We start from the raw sequence: 26,299 nt of genomic DNA on the forward strand, positions 1-26,299 counted from the left end.
TTAAAATTAAAATTTGTTTTACAATGTAAAATAACTTGGATAAGGGCAATTACCTTAACAAAAAGTTGGAATACAGCGTATCATTCGTTTATTTAGATGTTATCATATTAACTTGGTCACAATTTAAAATAAAGGGTAACAAAATCAGATAAAAGAAATATCTATACTTGTGCCCACTGTGCCGGTAAGAATCGGGATATGATTAATAAAGATCAAGTTTAAAAGATATTATTTCTCATTTATTTGAATATATTAGACAACGGACAAAACATCGTTTTTCAGACTTTTTCAAATGTATCTATTTTCTTTTTGATTTCTTTATTTTCTTTCTTTATCTCTCTCTCTCTCTTTCTCTCTTACTATCTGTTTGTTATCACACTGAATCTCTGTATTCATTGTCATCTAACAATTCCTTTTAACTCTTTGTATCTCTTATATCTGTCTCTGTAGTATACTATTAATCTCTTCGTATGCTATTTCTACCTATGCTGTGTGTGCATTTCCCTTTTATTCCTTTTTTCCTCGAATTCTAGGATTCATCCATTTCTCTCTCTCTCTCTCTCTCTCTCTCTCTCTCTCTCTCTCTTTGTCTCTTTGTCTCCTTCTTTCTTTGTCACATTGAAATCTTGACAGTGTCTATTAATTTCTCTATTGTCTTATGACTCTTATCTCGCTTTAATGTCTTGACACAAAAGGTCATGTCGACCATTTTTTCTCTGTGTGCAACTTTCAACTTTCGTGTAAGTATTTCCTATCTAAGCTTTAAATTTTCATAAGAAAATCTATGAATATATTGTACAGTATATAGAACATTGTAATATAATTCTGGTGCATCTACATTAACGAAAACATTGGAGGAGTATTCTACTTGATGTAATTACAGTATATAGCTCTAGGCGCATGTGGTGTGAGCAAAATATATGACTTAAGAGTTATTTTATCAAAAATATACTTATAGAATATAAGACGTAACTATATTCACAGTTACACATGATACCATGGGTATGTAACTATTAAACTAATATTGATTGCAGAATTAGGAAACTGATTGTCAGATTCTCTTCGTAAATCGAGGAGTCAATATAAAATCAAAGAAAGGGGTACGAAGCGACAACTTTCATATTTTTTTATTATTCATATTATCTGTACATGACTTGTGATACAACACGCAACCGAACCAGTGCACCATATTGTCCTCGTTTCTGTAGAATTCATGATCTGATCAATGTTTAGGGGTTCGTTCTAACGGTTACATGGATATGTCACAGTAACATACTCATTAGTTCTTAACATACAAATATTGACATCATTGTCAGCTACGAATCTAGATATCTTTGTGAAATGTATTACGAAGAGGTAGATAAAATATACAAAGGACCCACTTAATGCATTATAAATTTTGAGCCATCAAAGTATACATGGGGGCGTACGCCTTCTGTATACTATGTTACTTGTTATGATGATAATAAGTCCGTGGGCACGCATTTCATGCAGTATTCATTTCAATGCATGCAATGGCTGAAGAAGAGCTGGAAGCATGATAAATAATGCAGTTGTCTCCATCTATTATTCTATTTTAAAGAAAGCTCTTTAATGAAATATGAAAAATAAGTATATTGATAGTAATCCGACGAAATGTCAAACAGTTGTCAGATTTCTTTCAGAAAATTAACTGTGTAATTTTCCCAAACTACCGTTAGTATATTCATGAAAGAAAATGAGGATGACTAAACGATTCTATATTGCTAATATAGGTCAACTGCAGTTCATTGCTCTCTGAATCATGTATATTCAGTCTGTATATACTTAGGAACATCATGTCGCTTAATACAATGGCGATGAACACACTCGAATGACCAAACTGTAGATATGATGGCATCATTGTGCAGCTTTAATTGTATGAAAAAAAGCAAGAAGAAAAAATATCGTGGTATAGCTAAGAATGGTATCATAGTTGCATGAAAATAAATGTAACATTAAAGAGTACCACTCTGGTGTTAAAATTAAGGTTATGCACAAGGGATAAGATAACAAGTTTTACGTGCCATTACAACAAAAAAGTTAGCTTTGTGTTGGATTATCGATTTGTATAAGGATCGGGGAAATATCATATTTGTGGTTTGAAGACCATTTTTTAAACAATATGTAAGGGTTAAGATGTGAATTAGACCTGAACCATTTTTCTTCTTCGTCTTATATACGTGGCGAATCCGGATTCAATAGGCAAAATTACAAAAGATATTGTCTTTAGGAAAATAGGGATAATTATTATGAAAGTTTGTTAAGCATATTTGGATGCGCACAGTTTCACAGTAAAATTACACTTGGAGGTCTGAAGTAAGGGAGAACATCAAATTAACTACACAATACGGCACTATATATCCTTTTTTCTTTTATCCAGCACATTTTATTTCATACTCTGTTTATTATGATTATCGTATGTTTACCTTGTTCATTGTAAACTTATTCAAATAATGTTGACTAATTCCGTTAAGATTTGTTTGGAACTAATTCCACTTGCTCATTGTTGTATTCGTTAGTATAACTTTAAATTTCTCCGTTTATTTAATCACCTCCACTTTTTTATGTTTGATAAAATTAACATGTTCATATTGTAATAATGTTACCTATTTATGTAATCATTTATTTGTGTTTTTATTCTTTTTTTTATATACATTTATGTTTGATAACAACAAACTTTTAATAATTCCGTAACGATCTCTTCGCGTAAACACATGTGGCATTTTCCCGCTTCATTTTGGGCTTAGTATTCACAGATAGATTTAAATGAGAAACAATGAGTGCCTTTGCATCAGTTGGTTTCCAATCTTCATAAAGCCAGGAATAAATTTAGTTTAATGTACCAACAAAATATGCCTGTTCGCCCTTTTCTAGGCTTTTAAACACAAATGTTGACGAGATTAAAGTATTTGAAAGTATGTACAGACAACAGAACAAATCTCACAGATTTCGTTTATCAGTTAATGCCGAAAACAATTGGTATAAGATTTAAACAAGCCGAATACTGTGTTGTCCTTCTCAAAGCCACTTGCTTTTTTGTCCCTTTCAGTTGAATAAAGTGTGCTGAATAAAACTCAAGTTTCCTTCTTTTTTGTTCTTCTTGCAAGCTACATTGATAAATAAAGATTGGTGCTGCTTATCCGTCGTGGATGAGTGACTTCGATGACTGTGAAAGATGGACTTGGATGATATGTTGAGCAAGGGTTTGGTCTAGGCAGAGGCGTAGTGAGAATCTAGCCAATAAGGGGGCACATGCATCACTGGGTGTGGGGGCACTCTGTGAATGAAAATGTGCATTTTCAAACCACCGATTAGGGGAAGGTGCAGGAGTGGTCTCATAATTCCCATCCTCTTTCCTCGACCCTTCTTCACGCTTCTTTCCTCTCCCCTCCTGTTCTCATTTTCTCCCCCTTTTCGCCATCCTATCGGGGGGGGGGGGGGGGGAGGGGAGGGGGGAGTACCCCCGTATCACCCATACACTTGGAATGTGTGCAAAAGTGGCGGCGTTGGATGAGTGTGTTATGACGATAGCGATAATACTGGAAGTGACTGGGGTTGTTCAAGAATTAAGGCGCTAGCACGTATACGATATCTTGCCTTATTGACCCTATTGATTATGACTTTTCCCAAAACCTAATCACCAGTTAGACAGTTCCTAGTATCTATGTTTTGGATAGGGTATATAGCTCCGATGAATATACCTTTACAATGCTTTCAATTAAATATTTCTTTGATTTTGTTTAGACCTTAAATATGATTAGACATCAATGTTATGTAATACTGTTCTGGGTCGGGAGGTACAAATGTGGGTAAAAACACTTTTTCCATTCAAGAATGTAGTAGCATCGAGCGAGGATCGAACCCAGGGCTTTTCGTATTAGAGAATACCACATTGCATCGACTACCACAGTGGTCGTACTACCAATAACTAGGTATGAAAACTGAGATCGTTGTAAAGAGCTGTAGAATCCTTTTAAATGTACGTTTATCAATACCGTTAAAACAGTTACTTTATGAAAACGGTATTGTTATAAAGCTATCATTATCAAAGCGTTTCTGATGGTCTCTGTATTATTTTGTTTTGTGGGGGTGGGGGAGGGGGGATAAGCAAATGCCTCCTTGTAGTCAGTGGAACCCTGTATCACTCATGTAGTAGTATTAGTAGTAGTTATCTATATTCCGTACACTTGCTGCACGCCGAAGATGGCGTTATCAACGAATTCGTACGGCCAGTCAGGATTTTCTTTTTGCCAGGCGACATCATTATTGGAGGATCACGCCATCTTCGGCTGGCAGCGAGTAAGAAGGGGGAACTCGCATTTAATTAGGTTGGTGGAAATTGTTATAATTAAATCTGCCAGATTATGGACAATAAAAGTACTTTGAATAAGGAACGATGGCTCAGTGGTAGAGCAGGTCCCAGGTTCGAATCCAACTCGATGCGCCAGTGCCCTTTGGTAAGGTATTAATCCTCATTACCAAGTCCCTCGGAGAGGGCTTGGCCGCCGGTCCCCTGATGCTTACTATATAAGCATAGACATGGTTTCTTAGCAGTCAGGTTAAACAAACAAAACGCACCTTCTCATCACGAAAAGATTTTTTTCTAGAAGATTAATAAGAAAATGAAGGCTCACAATGACAGATCAAAACAGTAAATGCAAGAAATGAAAATTGTTTCTCTTCATTTTATTAACAATTATATTGACATAGGATTCTCTTTCTTGTATCCACGGAAAATCAATTATACTATATGATATCTATTTCAATTTTCTAACAGGAGACACATATTCAACAACCACAATCATTGTCCATAATTTTAAATACCTTCTTGGCAATAACATGCAGATGAGTCAAACCATATCATCCTTCCTACGCAAAAATATACATGTAATTGCAACGAAAATGAAGGGCATCCAATGATAGTCATTTTTATTTATCCAGTCACATGTTTATTTTATTTTGTATATTGCCAATATGCCATAATACAATCGTTTATATTTTAAAGCTGATACTCAAAAAATACGAATTGCTTTACACTTGATGAAATTGGTGGATAAACGCTTGTTTTCCCCTACCCTTCGATATTAAATATATACATACATGTTTCAACAAGGATTCATTTTTTAAATTATCAATTAAACAAAAAGTTGATTTAGTATACAGATAATTATGATAATGACGATGATATTAATAATATTATATTATATTATTATAATAATAATAATAATAATAATAATAATAATAATAATAATAATAATATTATTAATAATATTTATAATATGCCGTTCTTGTACTATGATATAGACATGTATATTATTACCCCGTCGATCGGAGCGCTCAGTACATTCAAGAAATAAATCCTACGTTATCATATGAAAAATATTTGAATAAAAGAATGAATTCAACGAATGGTTTGAAATTATTGAAATTCGAATGACATATTTACCTTGAATCATTGGCTGCTTAAAGTCGCTTTAATACATCTTAATTAGATTTCTCAGTGCATGATTTTATTATTAAAAATCAGATTTCTACACGATAAAGACAAGATAATGGCACACTAGAAAATTAATTACCTGACATGTTCAACACCATTACTCTTATCTATCTCAATAACCATATACTTTGGATAACATAATGAATTTTATAATACCAGAGACATCATTCAAAATAATTATATACTGGTTACACTTCTAATAATGATATGTATAATATCATGCACGATGTAAATACTGTGGAAGAAAACATCCTAAACATTTAATTTCATGTCATTAGTACTTTTATTTTCACATATGACGATAAGACCTTGATCCAATTATCGATCAAACTTTACTCACGAATTTACTATAAACATATATTTATTTGAAATTAAATGAATATGATAAATTCACTGTGGAGTATATGGACAAGGAGTTGATCTATAGGACTACAATAATAATTCAACACACACCAAATTACAAGTCTGATAGATGTATATTGTAAGACTGAAAAGAAACTTTTCCTCAGCTGAAAACTGTGGCTCGCAGAGGGTTTCACATTATAATCTTAAAAAGGAAATTTAAAGTTAAAAAACACTACATATTGCATCTATTAGCGTTTCGTAAAATTAGTTTTCAATTACAAAAACATAGGCTTACAGAAATGTTCCCTTTGCAGACTTTACAGACATGTTCCCAACATTGGCACCCCCTCTCTCTCACACACACTCTCTCTCTCTCTCTCTCTCTCTCTGTTCTCCTTCTCTCTCTCTCTCTCTCTCTCTCTCTCTCTTTCTCTCTCTCTCTCTTCTCCCTCTCACTCCCTGTAAATATATCCCATAATAACGATTATAGTATATCGTCAGTAAAAAAAAAATCGCGACCAATAAGATTATATCTTTGTCTTTTATACTGTTTTTCGCAGTCAAGTTTTCAGAGAGAATTCACCAAAAGCAAAATAAAAAATGCATTGAGGACAAGCGCGCTGTTGGCTGTGTCTTTCGTATGTTATTTCCATCAGTAATTTAAGTACAAAGATGGTTTATTTAGGGTTATAAAATAAGCACTTACACCATAAAATGTAAAACTAATGTCGTTCTACTTCTGATCAAATCAAATGAATCAATAAAACGTCTCCACCACTTCTTTTCATCAATTCGCTTCTAGGTTAAGACTATTCGCCCTCATTTAAGAACTTTGATAGATATATATAGATAAACAGTCACATCATATCTAAAATAAACTTGAATTCACTCTACAACTCTAACTACAAGGATGATGAAGTATTGCACTGGTTACTTGGAATACATATCCGTATACATGCCTTCGATAATGATGGGAGACCAAAAAAATTTCAAATTACACTCAGGTAGATGTGTTTATTAGAAGTGAATTGTAACAAGTGTAAGGGAACTGGTGTCACGGATGGGGTCTCATTACGTTGTCAATAGGCCAGATAGTTAGGCCAGAGAGTGGGATGAAGTCGTATAATCATCTTCTTCTCGAGTATTCTGCTTTTATAATCTTCTTCCCCATCTCCTTTTCTTTCACCCGACTTCCTTTAAAAAATATCTTGAAAAGATACGGGGCACCCAAAAGCTACGTCACCACTTTAAGTACAGATCATCACACTCAGATGATGGAGATGTGCCAATGCTAATCGCAATTATTTGTCATTGTATAATTAGAATAAGACCGGAAAGTAAAATTGGTTCGTCATCCACAGATAGATATCAAGTTCTTTGTCTTGCTAGAGAACTTTGAAATCTGGTTACACAAAATGATTAAAGCGTTTCTTTGACGAAAAGCTATGGGTGCAACACGTCTGGGAAATATTTTCGTTAGGTTGATGAGAATGTTGATGCTGAGGAGGACGGAGACATGGTGACGATGATGATGATGACGATTTAGATGATGATAATGGAGATGATAATGATGATGATGATGATGGGCAATATGGTGATGATAAGGATAATGATAATTATGATGATGGTAAAGATGACGGTGATGATGATGATGGTGATGATAGAAATGATGAAGATATGATGACGACGATGATGACAATGATGATCATCCTGATGTCATGTTAATGATGACCATGTTGGCGACTACGATGATTATGATGATGACGACGACCACGACGATGATGACGATGATTATCGAGAAGCGTTGAAGGTTGTTCTATTCAATGATGCAGTAACAGGGGTTGGTCTTCACGCATTATGATCATGAAAGTTACAGCCTTGTTCCGATCTCCTTCACAGTTATCACGATTCAAAATCTATTTGATGAAGGATTGAAAAGAAAACGAAGAAAACAAGTTAGTCTAATTCATTTATGAAATTCAAATAGTAATTAACAAATCTCCCAACGCACTAAGTAGTTTTAAAAAAAGTTGGATTACTTTATGTACATCCCTTTGTTGTTATAGAATGATCGCATGTGCCTGTGATTTCTCCCCAAATCGTGGACTGGTCGAAGTAGTTGAAAGTTTGCTTCAGATGTTTTGTAGACCTGAAAGACCTACTTGTCTCATAATGATTCTGACAGTGGTGACGACTTCCCTGGACTAAAAATTAACCGGAAATTTATCCCCGGACAATTACTTCTTGGAATACTAGAATACTATCCCAATTACTCCTCGGACACACAGGGGTAATGAGATACTAGGGGGAAATTGTCCGGCGGGCGATAGGTAAGGGGTACGTGTCCTTCAATCGTAGTACCTATGGCGGATCTAGGACTATATCGAAAGGGGACAAAAAATGCGTTAAAAATTGTGGTTCTTATACAACCGCATCTCTCATATTTGTAAAGAAATTTCAGATTTGGCTGGGGAGGGTTCATGTCTACAAAGCAGCTTCCCGCCTCTCCAATCCGCCAATGGACATATTTTTGCAAATTATAACACATTTAAAGAATGACATTAAAAGTGATCGTGTACAAAGTGATCTGATCGATTCGTATAGGGAAAATCATTATGATCAACTCGTCAAGAAATTGCATGCTTGAACAATGACAGGATCAGGATCGGTGTGCGTTTTTACATATTTCTTTGAGGTGGGGTGCAACTAGTAGAGTACCGCCATGGTTGTGACCTACAGTGAAACTCTGTGCACAACTTGCATACAAGATATGGGGTAAAGCCTAATCTTGCAATAAAAGATCAACATCGACCCTCGAAACGTCCCAAGAGCAGCATTTAAAAGTGGAGCCATATTGCATATATCCGGACGACTTCCCTGGACTACATACCAACACGGACAACTACGTCCGGACAATTACCCATTCAGATTCAGTGGAACTGTGTAGGTTATAGTGAAGGTAAAGTATCATATGTACAGTCAATGGGAATGAAATAAACATGACAAAATCATAATACAGTGAAAAGTTTCGTGATCACGGCCTTTTTCTTTATAAGCGTTGCCAAAAGAAAGATAAATAATATTTGATACAAAATAAACAAAAACAACAAATAACCCAAAAGCTAACGGACAAGTATCAAAATACCACCACCAATACAAACCTAACGTCTTCTCTAAAACAAGGGGCACAGGTGCAAAGCGAGGGTGGGGGGGGGGGGGGGGAGGGGTGTTCTTATGTTGATGTCTGGGAGTAGCGTATAGAATTAGAAGGTGATTACCAGACTACAGATGATTCATTAGACCTGTCTCCTGCTATGAATGAATGAGAGGAATGAAGAAGTAAAGGTAATAAAGATGAAAAGTGTGAATGAAACTATATTGAAGTTATGAAGTGAACATCGGTCATAAATATTGTCATCGCTATGAACATCACAGTCCTATACCGATATCCATGAATACATGTATTTTACTTTCCTTGTTTTCTGCAAATAGGGGCTATTTATGTATCACAAAAATACCAGCCCAGGGCAGGGCAAACATTTTTTCTTCTTCTTATCTTCTGCTGTACCGTCAAGAAACTGTCTAGTTGTTTGTAAGCGATTGTCAACCCCCCCCCCCCCTTGAGTAAACAAAAAAAGAGGTAAGTTTCTGGTTACAATTTTAAAAAATACTTTTTTTGTTGTTGCCAGGGGGGAGAGCCCGACTTTTTTTTTTGGGGGGGGGGCAGGAGGGCAAGGCCCGCTCTGCCCCCTAGATCCGCGTCTGGTCGTAACCTGCTTATAAATCCTATCACGATATTTCTTCCTCTTCTCTCTCATCTCTCTCTCTCTCTCTCTCTCTCTCTCTCTCTCTTTTTCTCCATTTCCTTCCCATCTCTCTCTCCATATCATTTTTTTAGCGAAGGAGAATATTCGAGCCGGGGCAAGAACCCCGTGTCACCTCTAAGACGCTTTGCCACTGTGTTTAAATGTCACATCTTTTCATCAAATACACCATCAACATGAATACATTTACTTCAAGAAAAGACCATTAATAATCTACTAACAATGAACCATGTAACTATGGATAATACTTGATATAACACTGAATGGATGAATTGTTTTCTTTGTCATAGTGAATATAATTATTATATGGGCCATTTTTATGCTCTTATTTATAATAATGTGAACTTGAGTAGAAGGAAAACACACACGTAATATAAACGTTATGACTTTTTGAAGGAAGGGGTGCAAAAAATGAAGCCTTGTGATGTAGGGTTTCAAACCATACAAGAAAATCTGACAAAAAAAGGAGGGAGGTACTTGCACTAGGTCACAAGCATAACGACTCATTACGACAACAGGATATCTATATACAAATCATAAACACAGCACAGCCGAATATTATTATCTGTATAACCAATACTAAATATACTATGAATAAACAGCCATTTGATGAAAATGTACTTGCCTGTCTACTATTTATTGCTCATAAGCATGTTTCCTGTTGTATATGATAATCTATAAGGGGAGCACGCGGAAGACAGTATAATGTTGGGAGTTGCCGGCGCGGAAGGGATGGAATTCCGGATTTAACGGGATGAGGTGAAGAGTGGTTTGGGGGTAATGGTAGTGGTGGTGGAAGTTGTGGTAGTGGTAGTGGTAGTGGTAGTGGTGTACAAAAGTGTTTTGGATCAGATAGAGTTGACGGATGGGTTAAGGGCAGCGTGCAGGCGGGAAAAAGCAAACGAAGAAAAATAAAAAGTATTTTTAGAACATATTGCAAGCATGAAGCATTAAATAGCCTATCTTAAGATGCATTATCCAATTAATGTTTTATTTGCTTTTTATTTTGGAAACATAATATGAAATTATAAGCACATGAAAAAAATACTGTTGTTTTTATACACTGTTGCGAATGTATCATTGGTGTACAAAATATATTGAATGGTGCATCAATACAAACAAAACGCACTCTATATGAGGGCGTCACGTAGCATAACGAATATTTTGTTCAGCTTTTATGGGAGATGGGAAGAAAAATGGCATTATATTTTCATAGCAAGTTGTGCAAAACAGAGAATGCTTCACCAGACGGTAAAAATCACAAGAGAAGCGGATTTCTGAGTAATATTCTCGTCTGACTTATAGATGGACATGATTACGTCTATAACGTTTGTAATCGCATTATAGGAGTAGCCGATTAGGTCACTATGATGAAGCCTAAGTGATGATTCCATGTCACCCTCATCATCAAACTGCCCAATTATCCGGGCCAATTATACAGTATTTATCGCACTTTAGTTGAGGTCTTTTGTATTCATTTAATCCTTACAAGAAGTTCGAACTGCTTGGTCGTTAAACAGTCTCCACGAAGGGAACAAGAAAATAACGTAATATCCACAAATTCTCTCATAATTATAGTCGGGTCCCACAAATTATTGGATCTAGACTTTCGAGATTCAGCATGGGATATCTGGATACTGATAATGAGGGGCGGAATCGAGAGCAAAGACGGAAGATTTATCTTGGCTCACTGTTCAACATGAAAGTATTACTATTCTACGGGCCTTTTAATCGGGGGGGGGCATCCGCATGCCCCACTTCATGACGGATACGCCACTAAGATGAAATCAGTATTATATTGTAGCCGCTTTGAGACGATATACGATCAACCACAGATTTATCAACACTAGCATACCGTGTAAACAATAATTCTCACTAACACAAAGGTTTTTAACCTCATTTTCACAAATCATTATTCTGCAAAATAAGCCGACGTGGATTGAGCAAGAGACACCTCGGCACTTAATGAATAATCATACAATAACAAGTAATGACAATGTTTTGAATTCGTCACAAGTCCTCCTATGATAAGTTCGAGGTACTGTTAGGGTTGTTTTTAATGGACTTACAATCAACTACAGCATTTACTAATGTCTCTATTTCACTTTGGCTTTTAAACTTTTTTTTTGGTTTTTATCACAGTCGTATTTTTAACTAGCCTAGGTTTTCAAGTAAGAGTGCCCTCATTGGCTCATGCTGGAGATGTTCTAACAGTTGTGCGTAGTGCGTGTATGTGTGTTTGTGTTAGTGCTCACATCTAAACTATCAAGTTTTTCTCAGATGTCGTCATATCCGGAATGAATATCTTGGTCATGGTGATGCAAGCATCGACCGACCCTGTGAAAGATATCATTATGATGATACTAATGGGAAACTCGCCACCTGCATATTTTTTACATTGGGTGATTAACTCGTTGTTATCGCAACCAGTCAGATAAAAATCGTGAATACACTCATTATAAGCACTTGAATAACATGTCAGATACATGTATTATAGATACTCCATTTCAAATAATACAATCCATCCCCCATATATAATTATTATGTTGTTCTTGGAGTACTAGTATGTGTCTATATAGGCAATACTATGTGCGAGACATTTTAAAAGCAAGTCGTTGTCCTAAAACATTAATGAGCTATAATAGAAATCTTGGCGATGACGTATTCATGACTTACGAAGTCTAGCTAATTACATATGAATGAATAGGATAAATATATCATAGGATAAGATGGATATATAAATCAGTGTCATCTTGAAAGCAATGGTAGTTGGTATATGGTACTCTTATTATCTTCAATTAAATGTTTCGAGAGAAGGCGGCAGAGTATTTTGCTATCAGGGTACAATGACTGAAAGATGAAAAGTGCTTATTTAAACAACAACAAAAAAGGGCATTACCCCTGCCCCCTCCCGTAACACCGCTCCTGCATTATATTGATAATCATCGTAGATGATTTAAATATTTTCCTCATAGTTAATTTCATCAACATAAAATTATACACCCTGATTTTTTCAAATTGATCACGGACGTTCTGGAAAAAACACATTTAGACTGAAGCTAGTTACCGTGATTAAATAATAGTTTAATGAAATAGCGAAATAATATAAATATGGTAAATGACACACTTATGATATAATTGTGAGGCGTACGTACATACAGTATTCAAGCCTGAATTAAATGATTGCCCATCCCTTTTCCTTCTTTTTTAAGGTTGATTTTCCCTAATTTTCTCATTTCAATTGTCCATATATAGCGACGTCCCACTCAACTTATAAATGTCTTCTTCCCAAAATCTTTCTGGTTATGGTAATGATTTGGTTTGCAAGAGAGATGAGTGTATATAATACGCGGATATGGAAATATATATTTTTTTTAATGAAAATGTTACAATATAAAAATAATATCCATACCGTTATACCGTATCAAACCACAGTGTGATCTAAACAAGCTGAGATTAAAGAGAAAATAAGAAAATGGTCAGTGATATCTTGAAGGTGTACCTCTGACAATATAGAATATTCAGATCAATGTATAGAATGTATGAAATTCACTCAGGTATTTATGAAATAACAAATCTTTTAAGAGGGTTAATCACAATCATGCTTTCATTACACAATCTAGTGATGTGACCTCGTAGGCTTTTCGGTGGTTTGGGGTTCTTGTATTCAATTTATACCTGTGCCTAGTTACTTTTTTTGTAGGGGGGGGGGGAGATATTTGGAATACAAAGCCCTCTATAGAGTACCGAAGCTGTGACATCATAATAATATATTTTTAGAATTTCTCAATTTGAACTTCATTTTCCAAAAGCGCATCAAAAATAATATCCAAATGTCGAAAGCCAATTGAATATATGTTAAGTATTGGCTGAGATATGACCATCATAAGAAATAAAGTTCAAAAGGAAATCACTGTTATTTTGCTCTGGTTAATGACATTACGAACCACAGCAAAATAAAAGTGATTTCCCATTGAAACCTAATTATTCGGATGGTCATATCTCAGCCAATACTTAACATATTCAATTGGGTTTCAACATTCGAACATTATTTTGTATGCTCTTTCGAAAAATGAAGTTCAAATTTGGAAACTCTAAAATTAGTGTTTGTATGACGTCACACTTGACCACTCTTTTACCGCTACTGTTTTTGATGATTCAAGAGAAATATAATTCTTTGTCACATATCTCAGCCATGATGAATAACAAAACTGAGATATGAATCGACTATCTGAGCAATAAACAATAGACTTCGATCTTTGTCCTCTTAAGCAAATACTGGAATCTATCCTTATCAGTATAATGGTTTGATACACATCGACAACGTCGAAAATACGATGTGCTTTGATAATAATTTTCACACGTGTATAGCTGTTGCTGGTATATGAGCAATTATGAAACTCGTGCTCCGATTTCAAGTCAATGATCACAAATAGTGTGGTTTTATACATAAGTGGAACTCTGCAAGCGGAATGAATTTTACTGATGATTTTTTTTTACTTTTTGGAATGTGAGTTTATAATTGTGTGGAGCATGACAGTGGTTAATGGTCGGTGAACAAAAAAGTAAAGTAGAATATATTGCGTGCAAAGATGGAATGAAGATTACTTTCACTTGCTTGAAAGATGATATTATGTTCAAGTATGCACCTGGTTCAGAGCAGGGCATCTTATGTATTCTTACGCCATATTGAGAGTAAACTGTGCACATTGGTTTCGTAATTACACAATATTTTACAATGTCCTTGGAACGATGGATTAAATCACGTTATAAATAAAGTGATCGTTAAATACTCATATAATTGTCGATGTAGAGTGTATATTGATAGGCCTCATCTATCACCACATTATTGTGTTCACAAAATAATAAGCATATCTGTTCCTTTTGGCAAGAAGCATGATCTACAATATTGTGTTCAGATGAGCTGACGATTACAGAACTAACAATGTGTCTGTCATTACAATTTATGTCGAATTTACAGATTCTTTAAAGTGATTCTCGTTTGTGAAAAGACGTATATTGTGAGAAACGTCCTTGTTCTGCAACCGAAAGGTTTGATGAAGAAGTCAGTCAAGATTCTTAAAACGAAAACAAAAATCACGTGTAAACTACTTTCTGCGGATTCCCGTGTCAATTATGCAAATCTTACCAGTTAAGTGCAATACATGCCATGGGGCAGAACCATTTTGGAGGAGAGGGCTAATTTTTGGAGAATCAATGTACATAAATATACGGGAATTACACCAAATTCTCGAACTTGTACCAACAGCTGATTTTGACTTTCGATACGAGCTATAGTACTCGTTATTATCATCTTTGAATCCAACTGCTTTCATCGTTGTACATCTACAACTTGATTTTCTTGCTACATACACAAATATACATGTAAACCATTCAATATGATCAGGGAGATGGGAGGGGTTAGACTTAATTTCCCAAGTATATACTTTTGTATGGTCAACCATAATGACTATAAAAAAGAATAAATACGACCTCATATATCAAATAATAGTTCGAAAATAGTCATTACTACTTTATATTTCCTATTTTAGAAGCTTTGGAAGCACATTATTCAAGAAACGAAGAAAGACTTTTGAGAGAACAGGATGGACAAACAGAGAGAAAGGAAACAAACTCAGAAGAGAGCGAGAGAGAGAGAGAGAGAGAGAGATGCAGAGAAATTTATAAAAATGACTACTAAATGTTTTATTTCTAGAGATGATATTCACAATCAATTTCATGAAAATGTTTTCAAAAGAATATCAATTCCTACTATCAATTCCTACAAACTCAATAATAACTGCGACCCTTGTCGTATCCTAATGCTAACAAGACGTAGTAATTTTTACTTTTGATTTTCAGCCCGAAACACAGTGAACCATTATCTGGATTCGATAACTATATTTGCTTTGAAAGCAAGCTTATCTGGCCTTCTTTCTCGTCAAGTGTTTGTTTGAATAACATCAGCGACAATCTATGAAGGCAGCATGCAAGGCTAGTATGAAGATGATACATAACACAAACATATTCTGTGAAGGAAAAATGCAAACATGGCTAGGAACTTGGCATTCAAGTTTAGATATTGATCCACAAATCTAACGTTCGGCATGCCTTTATACAAGTTTTCACAAATTGGCCCGTCCTATTGTAGGTATTCGGTCGTGCTGTGTTCCATGTTATGTATGCTACCGAGTATGGCAGAGTTCTGAACATAAAGCCAAGAAAAACTTATTCCTAGTTTCTTGTCCGGATTTAAAGAATAAAATTATTGCAGGGGTTCTATGTTATTCATTTGTTTTATATTCTTTTACTGTGCACATCAATGCTATTGGTCAATTTCAACACAACGTTTCTTATTTTAATTTCATGAAGCTCAAAACAAAGTTAAAATCTCAATTTCCTCTGTTATCAGTAATTCAATGTTATATAGAACAAAAATATCAAACAACAAAAATATTGAGAATGTTACAGAAAAGGGGAGGAAGAGAGGACGAGAAGCTAGGAATTAATATTTCTCAGCCTAAATTCTAATCAAATTTATCATATTACTTCAGATCTTTTTTTCTTATCGAAGCACCAATGAACTAATAGTCAATACTGTAAGGCAAAAATGGCTTTGACTTGCCCAAATATGAACACATGTCAAGCAAGCCTAATGCGAATCATGCCATGTTGACAAATAGAGAGATCTTTATCAACCATGACAAGATTAAAACATGCTACCAGTAAACTTCCATGTCAATAAATAAAAGTTCATGTTACATGTAAGTACACAACATGACTCACCGACTGAATAGCAAACTCACACAACAGCAAAACATTTACCAGCAACAGATAGATAGTGAAAATAAAACAGGGTTATCAGTCTACATAACCATGACATTTAATGATGCATTACATTTTTCATTTTATTTTAAAAATTACATGGCAAGACACATTTACAAATGTAACATATACCTATTAAGTACTGGTTTGTCAAACTCGACTAAAATTCATTATTCTAAACACACACTTTTGCACGATATAAAAAAATAATTTTGACCATGGACATTATAGGTACTGATTATATCTATTTATCCAACAGATTTACACCATGCCCAAAACAACAATGGGCTTAATAAAATTTAGTTCTGCATAGTAATTCCCATAATGAAAATCAATTTCTATTAAGTCCCAGCCCCCCCCCCCCCCACCCCAATCTTATTTTCTAAACTATGAATTAAAAAATAAGAGGAAATATATTAAAGTGTGTGTATATAAATTAAAATTAAAATTAAATGAAATACAATGCCTGAGACAGCCATTGAGATATCATGGGACTCAATACTTGAAAACTTAGATGTACATCACCTGAAAATCAGAAAAGGGTACTGGTAGGTTTTAGAGGATTCCAAAACAATTTTAATTTTAGAATGAATTCTAAATTTATTGTTAAAGTTATATGATGTGACATCCCTCTTATTTGGAAATTGGGGTATTTCTATTTTCTTAACCTGCTATATATACATGTATGAGTACTTCAAAATGCAAAGCCTTAACATGCTCCTATAACAAACACATTGAGCACTTGACAGATTCTTTTTGAGAGGGTCATTTCCTTTCACTTTCAGTGTGAACAATAATTTTGTGCATTGTGTTTGCTTCCAGGTTGAATTTAATATGGAAGTGCTTAAAGGTTACAGGCAGGCACAGAAGTGCTGGTGAACATTCAATGCAAGGTACATGCATATAAATTATAATGCTTGTGAGTCGTGACTGCACGGCAAAACTCGTACCTGCATGTCTCACATAATGGTTATAGTAAAGGTCAAAAATCCATGTGCCAAGCATTGATTTGTATCAATGCACACCCTATAAAATGTACCAAGTGTTAAAAAGGTGGTATCATTATGTTCAATATGTTCCCCATTCTCAAGCTAACCAACGAAATTCACTTTGGAATTGAGTCAAGAGCACATTGCCATTAATAATAAGGTTAATACAGAACACTAAAATCACATTTATAATACTGTAAGAACACTTACATTTACATGCACTAATATATAACACAAACAAATATTTAATTCATTTTCATGATTAACTTCATTTGGTCGCACAAAAAGGAGGTATTCTTATAGTTTTTTAAAGGGAGAAATATCAGGAAATATTGTTTAGCTGAAAAGCAGTAAATTTTCAAAACATAAAAATGAGAAAAATGCTATTGCTAAAACTACTGGAAAATCTGACGAAATAATAAGCCTCTAAATATAAAAACAAATATTCTAATCAATTGCACTTGATACAACCCAGAGCATTAAAAGAAGAACTACACTAAAGAAACAACAAAATTGCTTGAAATAAATAAAGATGGAAAGAAAAACCAACCTGAAAGTGTTGTCATGATTGCAATGAAATACATTTTTCCTACAATCTATGTGTAGATAGATACATGTACCATAATAGTGCGCTAGATGCATATGTTGTGTCTAATAAATACAGATGAAAATCAGGTGAAAATCTATTCAAACTACATATATTTCAAATACGACTGAAATGCACTGATTGCCTGCATCATGTTCAAAGCATCTTTCAATCTCTTTCATATTGAAAGAGAATTACTAGTTTTGAAATATACATTCATCTCCCCATCTGCATGTACAATTATGTACATTAATATGTGAAGAACCCCTTCACCTAGATCCTCAAAAAGATATTCTTCTAGACTATTTCAAGGATAATTGTTGGTTTTGAAAGGTACACATCTACCTCTTCATCTTAAGAAAATATGTACAGAATGTGAAAATGTGCCTAAGTAGGTCTTTGTTTTGGTTTCATATTTAAAGACAATGATTTGTATTTACTTGTACATTCACCTTCATCTGAAGAGAGACCGTAAAAACTAAATCTTCTTTACTAGATATTCATGACATAAACATGTTTAATATCATATCCTGGTCACGATAATTTTGATTTTTTTTTTCCCTGTAATTTTTCTCCAAGGTCCAAGTGGAGACTCGAGAAAATGGAATGGTTGGTGATATAACTAATCACCAGTGTCGTAATTAAAAAAGGATATCATCTGCAGGTAATTTTAAAATATTATATATTCTAGTAAAGTGCATGATGAAAAAGTTGACAGAAAATACAATCAAATAAATTGAAACAATGCTATGAGATGTAGGTTTTAAATCCATGGGAGGTTTATCCATATTTTCCTTTCTCAATTAATACACCTATTCACAAGCCCTAAAATAAACAAGTTCCCTTTCATTGTAGAGTGACATGATTTAATGTATTACACCTACATGTATACACTGGTCCATGCTTAGAATTGCACCTTTTTTCAGTTTTGAAAGAAAACCACAGTACAGTACTTTTATACCCACACAATAAACATAAATACACAGACACATGTACTGTACATGTACTGTACATGTTATAAGTACATGTGGACGAAATTCAGAGTCATAATGAAAACAAAATACAATATGCATTTCCCACAAAATGAACAAAGAAATGAAAAATCATATTTACTGTACATAAATTTACATATACTGTACAAACTCAACAACAAAATTATTTAAATAAACATGCAACATAAATGTATGTTCATATATCATATTCCTTTATGTTTGGCATCAAGAACAACCTAACAGCAGCATTATAAATGTTTCAGTGTATAATGGTATGAAGGCTGCATTTAGAGAAATTCTGTTTTTCACTCTGCTTTTACTCTTTTTCACTCTGCTTTTACTCTTTGCATAAATTGATTAATAAATTGAGAATATAAAACTGAAAGCTACTGAATATGAGTTCAAATGAGTTGCTATTTTGTGTAGCTTTCATATGACACAAAATAATGACTGTTGCATTACTGCTAGTATTTTACTAATATTATGAGCATTTTTTTTTTTTTTTTTCTTTGCAAGCAATTTTATGGGATATCAACAAAAAGAGAGCTACATGTACATGATGCACATTGCATGTAAGTGAAATATGATTTCAGATTGGAATATATTGTAACATGGTATATTATGTATTTTGTCGTCATGATGACAATGATGTGATCAACAAATATGACATGTACATGTACAGTGTATGTCATGTAAATGCTCTCACTTATACTCGCATATATGAAGTAAATTTGCACCGCCTTCCTGTTTTTCATGATGGTACACTATACATGTACATGTATATTATCTGCAGTGACCTTATTCTTCTAAACCTCGAACACGAGTTACTACAGGTGTACATGTACGCACTCAATCAACAGCCAATATTTACACAAATACAAATCAATTGGTATACTGATGACAAACAAGGCAACACTAAAAAAAAAACATTACTATGCATTGAAAGTTAGCCAAGATGCTGGAATATACATCACATTCAGTGCACACTAAATTTTCAAGCGAGCAAGAGGCAATCTGTGGGTTTATTGTTCATAAATTATCCTTAGTGTCTGGAATTTGGATAGGTGTGTTGTACTTTTGGACATGTACACGTGTAACAGTAAGGTGATACATGTATGTGAATGCCGTATGGAGAACTTGTACGCTGTGACAATTCTTATTCTTTTTGTGCAACATTTTGTGTTTGGTTAAATTTCATTCAAAACACACTACAACTACAAAAGAGAAATGGACATTTACCACTGGCAGACATATATTTGATTGCATTAAAACAAGATTTACAATATCACAAACATACTGCAAAAGGCTTTTTGGGGTCAGCAATGCTTGGCTTGTTCTCCTAAAGCTTTTCCTTCAAATATACATCCAAGTTGTATATATATATATATATATATTCCAGCTTTGGGTCAATAATTGAAAGCAGAAATTGATAGTAAAGTACATTTGAGACAATTAGAATAAAGCTAAAGAGATGCTGAGATTAGGGGCATTGATCCATTCTCAGATTAGGGGAGGGGGACATGCTAATCAGAATAGTACACTGCATATAATTCATGTACACTGTACGCAGGAGTACTGTAAATCCTGCAATGGTTGCGAGGTGGAGGAAGACTTCCAAAGATGCCGCCCCCCCCCCCTCCCCTTCCCCACTCCTAAGGATCAATGCCCCTAACTGAGACGGAAGTTTGGATATGTATTACTGTGAATGGACAGGAAGAGCACACAAGAAAGTACAAAGCACATTGGTTGGTGGACATTCAATGACAGGCACAGGTGCATTTCAGACAGGCCAACTCCTATCCGCACTCTTCATTTTACGCTTTCCCCTACCTCCTAGCAAGGGTGAGTTGGATCCTCCCACCTCCACGGGGGGTGTGGTCTCCACCAGGTTGGAATTGCCTTCCGTTGCCACAGTAACAGAGCTGAGTTGGTAGCTCTCTCCGGCAGCCTTGCCCCCCTCGGCTATCCTGCTGTAGCTCTGGGATGGTGAGGGGGCAGACTGAATATTGGGTGTCATAGCTTCTATCTCACCAATACTGTGAATAAAATGATAAAAGAGTTTTGTGAGCATTTCGTCGACATAGTAAAACATGAAAAGGAACCCCCATGTTCTTAACTCTTAAATTTTGAGACTTACATGTAGATAAACTAGTGTTCATTCTTTTGTCTTTTTCATCACATTGCCTACAGGGTATATCGGATGCCAGGGGCTTGTTTCACTAAACAATACTTACTGGAACAGGACTTAGGATTGCTGCAATGCATCCTACACTAAAACAAGTCTTTCTGACATCCTGTTCTTGCTTTAGTTTCACTAAACTGCTTTTTGACTAAGTCCTGTCTGAGACTCGTCTTTAACAATTTAACATCGCTGAATTTTGGGACCTTCTAAAAAAATAAAAAATCTTGCCAGCTATATTTTTGTCTGCAACCAGCAAAAGAGTTGAAAAGGAGGCCTATTTTGTACATTTTTGACATAAAACGGCACTGAAGAAGACAATTTTTTTTCTTCAAGCCACCAACTTCATATACATGTTTGAAAATGCATTGCTCCTAAGCTTTGCTTACATGTAATAGACTTATCAATGTGATTAAAGCCAATAACTTCTGGTAATCCATCAATTTTTTTGTTACAGGTATATATATATATATATATATATATATACCTGTAACAAAAAAATTATATATATATATATATATATATATATATATATATGCTTAGTTTAGGTTACGTTTGAAGTTAGAGTTAAGTACAGTGCTGGGTCTAATGGTAACTTCAGCTATTACTATTAGACTAGTGTACAACTTTTGAGCACCGAGCAATCGGCCCTGGAGCACACGTCATATAATCAAACTTCCTACCTGCTGTTTTTCTCTATCTTTGTGAGGTTGCGCTTCTTCTCCCTCACTTGTCTGTCGATGCGGTTAAAGAAGTCCATGGTAACGTCTCTGTCGTCCTCCTCCACTTTGCCTCCATTCTCCTCATCATCCTCAGAGCTACCTTCTCTCCTCTTAGCCGTCGAAGGTCCTCTCCTGGCTGGACTACCATTGGCTGTGGCCGTGGCGCTCTCCAGTACGTTGGCCGGTAAGGGTTGGTCTCCTACCGGTATACTCAGGTACTTCCTCATAAAGATGTCATTGTTAAAAAGCTTGTTGGCTCTTTTAATTTGTTCAACCTGGAAAGAAAATTTGTATAAATGATCTGGTCAGGTTGTTGGTTGAATGGCGATTGTCCATCAGTGGTAGGATGATTTTTGCCAGGGAGTGTGAGAGGGTGTTTATTTTCAGATTCTTACTTAACAATATTTTTCCTATGAAGCTTAGGTGCACATACCCCAATTATTATGGGTTTTTTAACATTCACATCTTACTTTACCACAAGTGTGTTACAGAAGATGTATGAGAGACATGTATATTTCAAATATCCTGGCCAATACCTATTTATATGTTTAGAAAGTGCCTCCACAAACATGTACCGGTAGGTAGCTTGAAAGTGACAAACAGGAATTACTCTAGACTACAGTGCACTGAATCCAGGTAACTTAATCTTGTACAGTACTTGAAATGTTAAACCTACATGTACACATGTGACAAAAGTAAGTTAACACAACCTGCAGGAAATCTCCAACAAGGAGATGCAGATGGATAATTTTACAGTTTAAAGGTACTATGTCCCATTTGCAGGCGGCATTTGGAAGACAATACTAATTTAGAGCTTCCCTCAAAACGAAAATGGCTTTTAGTGGGAAAATAACGACCATTAGTTGTCGAATCGACATACATACATGTAAGTGATTGCAATCACCCAAGTAATAGTCAGATTTTCAGACCCTTTTACAGAATGGTTGTACGTTTTTTGCTGCATAAAGTTTCAACCAGTTTAATTTTGGCCATTACAAGAAGTGGGTTATTAATGTAGACAACCTGTTACAGCTCATTTTATGTATGTTATTACCAAGAAAAAAAGATGTCAGTCAGCCACTTGGACTCAGAAAATGACATGGGGTTTGCATGGGAAAGATGAAACAGAAAGTTACCGGTAGGCCATAATGATGATTTCACTATATTTATTTTGATTTTTTCTGAAACAGATCATTTTAACAGTATGTTTCTCAAGTTTTCCATCAAAAAAAGAAAATACAGGCGGCCTAACAAAAGGAAAGCGGGTGAAGATGCAAAACATGATTGATTTCTTCCAATTTCGCCTATTAAATCAAGGTAAAAACTGGAACTACACTGTACATTGTACAATGCGTATTTAATTAATTCAATCGATGCCAAAAAGGATTCCTTCTTTCCTACTTGATTTGTAATTTCAATTTTTCCTGTCTGTCATTGTAAGCTGGTGCCAAAAAAAAACAAAAAAAAAAACATGTTAACTAAATTGTTAATAGATATATAGAAAATAAAAGGAGAATCAAGTAGCAAAATGACACTACCCACTTCATCAAACATGGTAGTAAACTGCTCAATTGGTGAGCCCTGGCTACATGTTCATCTACAGCCAAGCCAAATTTAAAACCAAACCCCTTCTTTCTTTCTTTCTTTCTTTCTTTTCTTTTTAATGACCTTCATGTATGTATACAATACACTAAAAGGTTAAGACAATGACGCATGAGTCACATACATGTACATTTTTTTAGATGTACTAATACCTGTCCATTGACAGCTCTCAGGAAGTGACTAAGTGCAGAACCAGAAATGAAACTAAACTAAACTAAACCCTGCTCCAACACCACTACCAGTATCAGGTGGTATACATTGTGTATTACAAAAGAAGTGAAATAGACAAGTACATGTATACATGTACATCTGTACATGTACATATTCAACAACTATTTTCGAACACAACCATGTAATTTTTTTTCTTTTTCTTTTTGCATTCATTGTGATCAACAGTTACCCGGTATGAATGTTGCACCAATGAAAAAGGTGTTTCAGTTTCATTGGGGAATTACAAGAGCACTAAGACTAATTAGTAATTGGAGAAACTTCATATGACAGTGAGAAGCGGGTAACTGATGTTTGTGTGTACATGTACAGACACTTGACAAAAAAAAAGAGAAAAGCTGTCATCTTTACCCTTGAAGTTGAAGTCCATGAAAAATATGCATCAAATATTGCTGACCCCCATGAATAATTGTCATTTAAAACATTTTCCAAAATCAACTTAAAGTTAAACTTGAGTTCTGGACTTCTGGTAATTCTCACAGAATCAAATGAAACTTACACTGAATGTTCAAGATTACAAATAAATGTCATTTGCCAAACAATTTTGGTAGAAAATGTATACTGGCTGAGTAATGAGCATAGAAAGATAAGGAAATCAAGGTAAGTAGCCCGACACCATTTGTGTAGTCCCATGTACATCTATTTGTGTACAGTACTTATTACTTTACCAAGACTGGGCCAGATTTATTATGATTTTAATGACTCCAGAACATTGCAGTACACACCAATATTTACGACATGTACAATTGTACATGCTTCTGTTGCTACATTATCTATTTTTTCTGATCCATATTCCACACCTTTTCTTTCACAATGCAATCGCATGACCAGAACTCAACTTTATCTTTAATGATACACTACTACTACTACTACTACTACTACTACTCCTACTAATAATAATGAAACGATATCATAAATTTCTAATTCTTCTACAGCGCATTAGACATGTACATGTACCTTCCCAAAAAAAGTATCATCCCGCTCAGGAATTACAGTAAGACAGAATAAAAACTGATTCATCAAATATAGTAGGTAAACTTGTTTGAATTACCATTTGTAATCATCCCCTCTGATGACCACCCTGCCTGAAAACATAACGTCTGTACAGACAGGTTGGTTTTTCATTCACGTTGATCATTCATTTCATATTTTCATTTTCACTTTGCAAAAACAAATAGGGTCTAGACCCTCTATAGATCTCTAGATCTAGTCTAGACCTAATAATATACCTCAATCTTGACACATGATTTATTTCTCATCAGTGATCACATAAAGAAAATTGTACTAAGATCTACAAAATAAACAGTTCTTGTATCTAGACAACTGTAGAACATATTGTGTGAATATACTAGGCCAGGCCTGTCATCAATCATTCATTGTTATTGTTGCTGTCACTGTGTTCTGTGTGAAGCATGAAGAATTCTGACTGATAAGTGAATGATAGCAAGTCTAATTCTAAATTAAAACACAAAATCACTTTGAATATCATTGTCACTCAACAAAATGTCAAATGAGAATCAATATCTTATGTTTTATTCTTACCGGCACTGCATATTTGATAGAAATTCCCTGAAGCGTTTCTCCTGGCTGTATTTCATGCTGGATAAATGTCTCTTGTTGTGATTTCATTGTAGCCCCATATGAGCGTCCATAGTTCTTGTTGGCCAAACCAGAACCCAGCCGTGTCGTTTCACTTTTCAAGGCAACACTCGCCATTTTCTTGTTACTATGTCCAGATAATGCATGTAGATCTAGCCCTAGTCAGGCTATGTGTGAAGCACAGGCACTGTATAGAAGCTATGCCGAATGGAAAATGGTATAGAAGGTACAAGATCTAGTCTAAAAATAACAGAACATAATGATAGCCGACGAAGATTCAGAAAACCAGTTGTGGTGTAGACCCTAGTATCGATATATGAAAACACTCGACAGATGGCGCTCGATTTTTTTGCAGTTCTCATCGTTAAGAATATTCGTTTGGCATAGGCCTATGGATAAAAGGTTTTAAAGAATATACCCGGATAGAGCTTTCGCTATGTACTAGGCCAGCCAGGGACAGTGTACAAACACGATATCCAGTGACATCTTCAGGATGATTTAGTTGTTTTTGTTTTTGTTTGTTTGTTTGTTTGTTTGTTTGTTTGTTTTTTTTTTTTTTTTTTTGGGGGGGGGGGTGTGTGTTTGCGTGTGTGTGCGATAGATACTTGTTTGAAAGAGGGATTGTTCAACTGAATCATTTGGTTGAGAAAGGTCATGTTAAGTCTGTTAAATATTTTATGAACCTCGGTATGAAAGGTAATAATTTGCTTATGATTATTGATATTTATGATGCGATACCCAGGTAATATGGAAGGATGATTCAGGGTTAATAGAATTCCTCGAGGTTGATTTGATAAGCTTTAATACTTATTTCCATATTTCTAGTAAAAAAATACAGTTTGTGGATGTGGGTTCAAGAACAATCCATGATTATTTTATCAAAGCACTGC

General features: G+C 34.9%; 1 protein-coding gene across 4 annotated transcripts; it reads right to left on the reverse strand.

Moving 5' to 3' along the window:
- Positions 1–7,548: 7,548 nt before the first annotated feature.
- LOC581022 (lysM and putative peptidoglycan-binding domain-containing protein 1) lies at positions 7,549–25,698 on the reverse strand. Of its 4 annotated transcripts, none has more exons than XM_011680596.2 (5): positions 25,353–25,698; positions 21,942–22,255; positions 20,910–21,115; positions 9,142–9,172; positions 7,549–7,779 (listed from the first exon to the last, which is right to left on the reverse strand). In XM_011680596.2, coding segments are annotated over exons 1-5 (726 nt in total). In that variant the 5' UTR covers positions 25,527–25,698; the 3' UTR covers positions 7,549–7,778. The 4 variants fall into 4 exon arrangements, with proteins under 4 accessions (XP_011678898.1, XP_011678900.2, XP_786139.2 ...); XM_011680598.2 differs by lacking the exon at positions 9,142–9,172 and adding an exon at positions 13,100–13,137 and having other exon boundaries at positions 25,353–25,697; XM_781046.5 differs by lacking the exon at positions 9,142–9,172 and having other exon boundaries at positions 25,353–25,697.
- Positions 25,699–26,299: the final 601 nt, after the last annotated feature.

The sequence above is a fragment of the Strongylocentrotus purpuratus genome, unplaced genomic scaffold (genome assembly GCF_000002235.5).
Source record: "Strongylocentrotus purpuratus isolate Spur 01 unplaced genomic scaffold, Spur_5.0 spur5_contig_827, whole genome shotgun sequence".
NCBI classification, from domain to species: Eukaryota; Metazoa; Echinodermata; class Echinoidea; order Camarodonta; family Strongylocentrotidae; genus Strongylocentrotus; species Strongylocentrotus purpuratus.